At 26.6% G+C, this 8,273-nt stretch overlaps 2 protein-coding genes across 2 annotated transcripts; both read right to left on the reverse strand.

The window, feature by feature from the left end:
* Nucleotides 1-303: 303 nt before the first annotated feature.
* On the reverse strand, nucleotides 304-3,345 carry LOC126842137 (uncharacterized). Its single transcript, XM_050579028.1, has 9 exons — nucleotides 3,244-3,345; nucleotides 3,028-3,054; nucleotides 2,387-2,425; nucleotides 2,218-2,256; nucleotides 2,050-2,100; nucleotides 1,762-1,830; nucleotides 1,129-1,149; nucleotides 502-519; nucleotides 304-338 (listed from the first exon to the last, which is right to left on the reverse strand). Exons 1-9 carry the CDS (start codon nucleotides 3,305-3,307, stop codon nucleotides 304-306), a joined length of 363 nt encoding a protein of 120 aa, XP_050434985.1. The 5' UTR covers nucleotides 3,308-3,345.
* Nucleotides 3,346-4,938: 1,593 nt separating this feature from the next.
* Nucleotides 4,939-8,010, reverse strand: LOC126842140 (uncharacterized). Its single transcript, XM_050579029.1, has 4 exons — nucleotides 7,919-8,010; nucleotides 6,919-6,990; nucleotides 6,498-6,573; nucleotides 4,939-5,192 (listed from the first exon to the last, which is right to left on the reverse strand). Exons 2-4 carry the CDS (start codon nucleotides 6,979-6,981, stop codon nucleotides 4,939-4,941), a joined length of 393 nt encoding a protein of 130 aa, XP_050434986.1. The 5' UTR covers nucleotides 6,982-6,990; nucleotides 7,919-8,010.
* Nucleotides 8,011-8,273: the final 263 nt, after the last annotated feature.

Genomic DNA, 8,273 nt, shown 5'->3' on the forward strand with positions numbered 1-8,273 from the left:
ACTTAAATGACAAAGATCAGACAATATTTAGGAAATTTAATATACATCTGTCGTTACAAGAACTATCAACCGTATTCAACAATTCTCACTAGATAACCAAAATATTTAACTATAATATGACTTTGTATAATTTTTATTTATTAAAGGCGTAGTAAAAAATATTAAAAAAGCTTTTAACTTACTACATTTACCGCATCCTGAAACAAAAATATATTTTTTGGATTTATATAAGTTGTCTTTTTTTTTAGTAAAATAATTAAGTAAGACATAGTAAATTAATGTAAAGTTTATAAATAAAATATATTAGCTCTTACTATCTACGCTTCGATTGTTTTGAACTAAAATATGAAAAAATATAAATATTAGGCAAATATTATAGTAGAATTATAATTTTAAAATAATATTTACAATAAAAAACTAAATCTTAAGCCAATTCAGTAAGTTCATCACAAATATAAACATTTAAACAAGTAACATTTCAATTAAAAATATAAGTATTACCTGAACAAAACGGACATTCTGAAAAAATGTGTTTATTTTAAAAATTAAGTTTTATGTTTACTTTACAAAAACCAACATAAAAAAAAAATCGTAGCTTATAAACAAATTGTTTTCATCTAAAATAAAGTGTATACTTCATCGAGTATAAACATTATATTCTTCGGCACTAGGAGTTGGTTGTCAAACTAATTACGAAGTGGGTTTCTTTAATGCATAGATTTTGTAAAAAGTTAATTAATAATTTATACACTTTTTAACTTATAATCATTGATGTACATATATATGGGTACTCACTAGCTAAAAACAAAAATTATAGGAATTAAATATTTTACGTGGTTACATTTGAAAGGTAAAATAGCAGATTTTTTTCTATTCTATCTATCAATTAAAATAACGAACGTTTGGTCACAATTTAATTGAACAATTATACAGTGTGGCTTGGATAATGGTATAATCTTACAACCATATTATTTTATAAAAAGTTCTATATTTTATTAGGCGATTTTGCCTGTGCTTAGACATAGTTGTAAGCCTAACAGCAAATCTTTCTTTATTAAATTTTAGATAACAACTAATAGTTATAATAAATAGTCAGTAACATAAAAATAAATTTACATATGTACATACTTCTTTTGTCTGTTGAAGTACCTATAATATAAAGAAGTAAAATTGATAAATTAAAAAAAACACACAAATGATATTTGTTTTTTAATATTTTATAATTGCGTTAATATGATCTAACTTTTTGTTGTTAAATAAATTACTATGCAAACTTGATAGGGGTTTTATACGAATATTCCAAGAAGATATAATTAAAAATGTATTGTAAGTTTTTTGTTTTAAGATTATTTTATTCATTGAATTTTTTGACAATAACTGTTGTGCAACGGACTGAGAAAAGTAAAGTTTCTCCTTCTCTTATGTCGGCTTGCAATCAAGTATTGTACTAACTGCTAAAACATAATATTCCATAACTTTTTACCTAACAGTAATAGAGTTTAGAAAAAACTACCGTATTAAATATACACTTTTTTCAAATATTCTATTATTTTTTTTATTATTATGTATCTTATTTTATTTATTTATAAAGAAAAGAACTTTTGAAACAAATCATCGGCTCATGGGATAACGAACGGATTGTATGAATTCTGGATATTTATATTGCAGAGTTTTAAAAACTCCAAAAATTTTAATAATAAAATTAGATTTTTTTTCAAAAAAATAGATATTCATACAAAATAAATACGAAAGCATACATACCGGAATTTTCACCTGATTTATTCCATACTTTAGACATTAGGTTGTCGAAATTGTAACCTTCACTATTTGCTGCATACAGTAAGTGAAATTAATACAAAATAATAGACGTTTGAACAATCAGTTCCTAAACGACATAATGCACTGAACAAATGATTTGCCCTTGTTTTATCAGCTTCATAAAACAAATGGCTTTTATAAAAAATAAAAGATTTTTTTTTTTGAAAATTTCGACGAGACAAGAGTTTTCTATAATTATTTAGTAAGCTAAAACAGTTACAGTATACATACCGATAGCTGCACTTATATGTTTCCTTTCTTCAGCATATTTATCCGGTAATCCTACATAAAAAAAATTGTATATATACAAAATAAGTAGATTACAATATTTGTATTACGTTCAAAAACAAACAACAAGGATTTTCAATAGTTAACCTAATTAAGTTACAGTATACCTACCGAAATAGCGAACATATTCTGACGATCCGCTCGCAACTCCTGTGTACAAACAATTTTTTGATTTTATTTAATCAATCAGAATGGAAAACCTCGTTTAACTTTGAACAGTTAATTAATAGTATCTTATTTACACATTTGTTTTTATAAATTAAAAAAAAAATATTTTTACCTTTGCCTCTATTGTAATTATTATTATTACCATTTCTTCCTGCGTACAAAAATTGTTATTTATATATACATAATAAAGCAAAAAAAATAAATGCGGTGTCTCATAAAATTTAAAGCAAATATCAAAATGAACATATTGTTGGTTTTAACATAATGAATTGATACTAATTAATCGGCGGATGAATACGCTCATCTCATCTTACACGCCACACATCAGAGACCAATATTAATATAGTTAATAATGTATTTAACTAACAATAAATAACTAGTCTAGTCGACTACAACAAGAAAAAATATACCTAATTTTACACCTACTGGTAGTAGCCTAAATTTATTAGTTTTGTTTTTTTTTTTAAATCTCGACTAGACTAGAATTCTCCATAATTAAATTAACGTTGTATACGACATGTTTACAATATATTTGGAGTACAAAAAATTTTTCTCGACAGTTTTTTGATTTGCCCAAAAATCGTTTAAAAGTTTACCAATATTATTTTTATAATTATGAATTAAAAGTTAAAATAAAAATAGGTTAACGCCTCATAAGAGTAAATTTGTAGAAAATAAAGTACACAGGCTTTATAAGAATACAGCAAACTTCATTGCTACGTTGAGTAGATTAAAACTAAATGTATGAATTACCTTCACCGCTGGGTCTTCCATAAACGACTGTAATACATTAAATACATTAACGCAATTTAATTATATAAATTGTTAAAATCCAAGTTTAAACCAAGTCTCTTATTACATAGCATATTACAGTAATTAATTATTAAACAATAAGTATATCATTATTTTGTAACATAATAATATGTACTATAACACAATAAGTTGGCAGAAAACTAAAATATACGTTACCTGTAATTGTTATTAAGATAAAAAATGACACGATGGTCAGTGTAATGATTTTTTTAGAATCCATCTTTATAAAAAACAATTATTGCTAACTGAAAATTGAACGACTCGAAGAATGAATAAGAAATATCATATTCTGTGTAATTTATATATTTACTATAGCCGACAACAAACATGTTTTTCTGGGTCAAAAATTTGTTGGCTATCAAATATTTACATTAAATGGACATTTAACGCGATTTATCAAAATACGAAAAAAATCTGGTACAAGGTGATGTTTGATTTTTATACGGAAACGTATTCAAAACACATAAGCTGTGATAGGTATTTATTTGTCTTGCACTTTTTAAATTATTTGTTGATATAAAAAAAATCCGGTTCGATGTGATGTTTGATTTTTAATACGGAAACGTATTCAAAACACACAAGCTGTAGTATTTATTTGTCTTACTCTTTCACAATATTTTATTGAAATAAAAAAAAAAATATGGATTGATAAGATGTTTGTTTTCTAACACGGAAACGTATATAAAACACATAAGAGCTGTGTTATTTATTTGTCTTGTGTCTTTAAAGCAATTTACTGAAATGAGAAAAAAAAATCTGTTTTTTGCTATGTTTGTTTTTGACCACGGAAACACGTTCAAATCACATATTAAGCTGGGTTATTTATATGTCTTGCACTTTTACAATAGTTAATTGAAATAAAACAAATATCTGGTTCGATGTGATGAAAAATGTGTGTGAATTAGTAGATGGGTTTCCTCAGTTTCGAAGAAAAAAGGGTGACTTTTAAATTGTCGGTTCTATAAACTACCTTACAGGTACGACTTATAATTTATAGACTTGCTTTATAGATACAACAATTATAATGAATATACATATTTATAAAAATAATACTTTCTCATCTACCCATCAAAATATTTAGATTTGTATAGAATACCAATATTATCGTGGTTTATTGTCTTTATCATTTTGTGCATCATTTAGCGTTTCAATGCATCCTTAAGCAACTAGTTGAAACAGGGTCTCTTTACAAATCCCTTTAAGGACTACAATTGGGGAGATATTTATGTATGTATAATATTTTAGTATTTATAATAAACATTATAGTTTATTATTAAGAATAATTTACTGAACATTTGACTTAAAGTGAAGTATGAAAATTAATCTTACTGCGCCATTTTTCTTGACTTCCATTTTCATAATGCGATACATTATATTATAGTACTATATAGGCCAATTAAACCTTCCGTAATATAGTTTATATTTTTAAATAAAGCCCAAAAGAAGACAATTCTAATGAAATGTATTACAGTGGAAAATAAATTATCAATTTTACATTTTCAATGCCATGCAATTTGCGACGCATAAAATCTGTGTATGAATTTTGCAACCTACTTGTAGAAAAACACTTTTAATGGTGTTATTTACCATTAAAATTTACCTTTTTACTTTTTCTAGGTACCATTGTTTTCTTTTACGTCACTGACCTTGTTTTTTGACTTGAAAACACTGACATTTTTTGACTTTGAATATCTCATATATGTATATTTTTATAAGCAATGACAAAATAATAAAACGTAATAAATTAAAAACAACAACAATTCGGTATATTCTATAGTTTAATGTGTTAAATAAATATTAGTTCAAATAAAGTGCAAACAAATGAAAATAAAATAGTATATTCAAATCAACTTAATTATCACGTACTACGTTATTTCCAAACCATTGGACGACCTCGTATATTTCTTCTTGAACTCCTGGATCTATATGAGCACTCAGCAGTTCTCTTTCGTCTAGCATCAGGTCTGGTCTGCCGATAACCATAGCTCTTGTTGCATTAGTTAATTCTTTGGCTCCTTCGAATTCATTATGACATTCAAATTCTGACATTGCACAGATAACCGCCCTTTCATAGTCTGGGTGCAAGGTTTGGGTGTTTACGGAAGCTTTACAAAATTATAAATGACTGTTGTAATACTTAATAACTTTTAGATAAAGTCATGGGTGTTAGATATTAACATCACTTCCAAAAATATAATTAATTCCATTCTGTAGATGCTAGAATTTATATATTAACAATAATTTTAAATTTCTGTGGATATATTATAAATCTACTTACTGTCATATTTTTAGACCATAATTTCAACAACTAATTCCAAAAAGGACATTTCTTAACGATTAAGTTTCCGGGTAACAGGGTGAAGACACTCATTTTCTCGAAAAATATTAATATTTTGAGAATTTTTTTTCCCCTAAACTTTTAGGTACATATTTTACTACATTTTTCAATATTTAAAATAATGTTATCTTCAACCCTTATATTGTGTAAAACAAGTAACGCGTTTGGTTTTTTTAATGGGAACGTATGTTTTTAATTTCACAAATATGTAGACAAAATTAAAAAAAAAAAAAATTAGCGTTTGAATTTCTAATTTTTATCAATCGGTTCCCTACTTATTACGTTGTAAAGATTTGAAATTTTGTGAATACAGATGCCGAAATACAACAAAATTATAATATGATAATGTGATAATATTATTGTTATACTATAATTATACTTCATACCGCAAAAAGGGGTTTAGGTATAGACCTAACAGGGTTTAGTTAACGTGCAGTCTACTGATAAGATAATATATAAACGAATGACGGTTATACTAGGTGACCTTTGTTTCCGAGCAAGTAGTTAAAGAAACGACTGTTCACATAATATAAATAAAAAATGGAGCAAATGTTATTTATGTCTAATTATCGGTGACAATATTTCCGATAGAAATCAATATTATTGTTTAATAGCTGATAAAAGCGCTACTGTTAAATGTAACTCATCAAATACTGATTTTAAATTCAAATATTTTTAAAGTCATAGCAAACGAACAGATAGTTGAAAATTAGAAATTCAAACGCAAACATTTTTTAAAAATTTTGTTTACAGATTTATGAAATTAAAAACATATGTTCACATTTAAAAAAACAAAAGCGATACTTGTTTTACGTATGAGAATTGATGATAAAAATATTCCAAATATTGAAAAATGTAGTAAAATATGTACCAAAAAGTTTAGGGGAAAAAAATTTTCAAAATATTAATCTTTTCCGAGAAAATTAGTAAAAGTGTCTTACGTTAGTTGGATCACCCTGTAGTGTAGGTTTTGTGGTGTCTACAGAATGGAAATCGGGTCGATTTTATTAAACTTCTTTTGCTTTTGTTTACTAAACAATACTAAACCAAAAATAATGTTTAAGATACTCACAAAAACAACAGCTCAAACCAGCTGCAATGAGTTTTCTTTTAAAGTTTTCCATAAGTTCCTTAGCATCTAATGAAATCTGAAAGACGTACAAAAAAAAGTATAAGTAATGTTCGTAGTATTTGACGACTGTCCTCAAATACCAGCTGTATTAAAATATAACCAGTTTGCAACTTCAATGAAGATAGATAATAGAAAATTTGTTGTGAACTTTTATAGACTCTGGGAATTACTGACTGCCTAGTGTATTAGGAGATCTGAATGATTCAGTTACATTGTATTACAGACAAAAAGGAAGTTTTTAATAATATCAAATCATTGTGAAAATAAGTATGATTCTGTAAAAACTAAACGAGCAATAATAGTTTTATACATTTGAACAATGCTCATCTCTGTTAAGTTTTATATGGAAGGAGTCACTTACGATGATGCTAAAGAAACAAACTGCAATTAACACGGTACAACGAACATTCATGTTTGATTTCATCGTAAATACCTATAACAAAAACAAACCAATGATATATTTTCTATTTTTCGTCGACAAACATATCTATTTATGGTTGGTATGAAATTATATATCATAAACAGTAAACGGTGCATTGTAGCCTAATGAAAAATAATAATTCATAAGATTACACTTAGTTAAAAACGCTAATGAAATTATATGCGTTAAAAATTAAATTTCAAATGTTGAATGCACTCTAAAAAAATACCAAAAAAGGTAAAAATTTGAAAGAAAAATACAAGTTTTTAACAAAAAAAAACGAATGACATCAAAAATTTATTTTTTAGAGTATATTTATTATGGTGGTTTAAAAAAACCCTTATTTATTATATTTTGTTCTTCTCTCGAGAACTTATTTGGATGAAAAGGATTATTTTAATATTTTTTTTTTTAGATATTTAAACCTATTCCTAGAGTTGGTTAATGTGAATTTTATATTGAAAGCTCTATTTTTTTAAATTTATGTTTAAAATTGTTGTATGAATCAGAATGAGGCAGTGGCTGTTTGAAAGATTAGGTTGCTAAGTTTCAGATGGTTGCCACGTGACCGCGCCAGGTGCATCGGTCTCCTAAGATAAACGTTTTCTGTGCTGTATCCTGCAACAATTTTATCCTACAAAATTTTTCTGCGAGGGAAACTCTGTACAGGGCTGAGGCAGTTTTTCATTTAAAAACGCTCTAATTGATAGGCTCCAGTGGTGAGGTTATGCAACTAGCTTGGTCCCATGTAGAAACCTAATCTTTCAAACAGCGACTCCCTCATTTCCCTACAAAATATTTGATCGTAGAATCGGTTTATTCTTTTTGAATCACCCTGTATATTCTTATATAATACATATTATAACTTCAGTTGTAAAGGTTCTATAATGAAAATACAAAAACATACCATCTACAAAAAATTATTGTAAGTATTACTTACCTTGTACTTGTTAGGTAAACGTTATGTGTTAAGTTGTATGTGTGAAACTCACAAAAAACCAATAATACTGTTTATGCTCGGGTTGAATTTATATGAGTAAGTTTTGCGACTCTCTTCCATTTGCCGCATTTTCCTAAATTCCGAGTAATACTCTTTTTCCGACGTATTGTGTTTACATGGGATAAACATACTTTATTCCAGATGCATAGAAACTTATCGGAAATCAATCGATAAAGCTAACCTTATTTTAGTTCTATATTTATTTTGTAACACGGAAACGTGTACTAAAAACACATCCTAGTTGTGTTATTTGTTTGCCTTGTGTTTTCAAAACTATTTGTTGAAATAAGAAAAA

This window comes from Adelges cooleyi, unplaced genomic scaffold, assembly GCF_023614345.1.
Source record: "Adelges cooleyi isolate 19-005CV unplaced genomic scaffold, UGA_ACOO_1.1 ACOO_flye_CR_arks_rails_tigmint_CR_PRNA_446, whole genome shotgun sequence".
Lineage (NCBI taxonomy): Eukaryota > Metazoa > Arthropoda > Insecta > Hemiptera > Adelgidae > Adelges > Adelges cooleyi.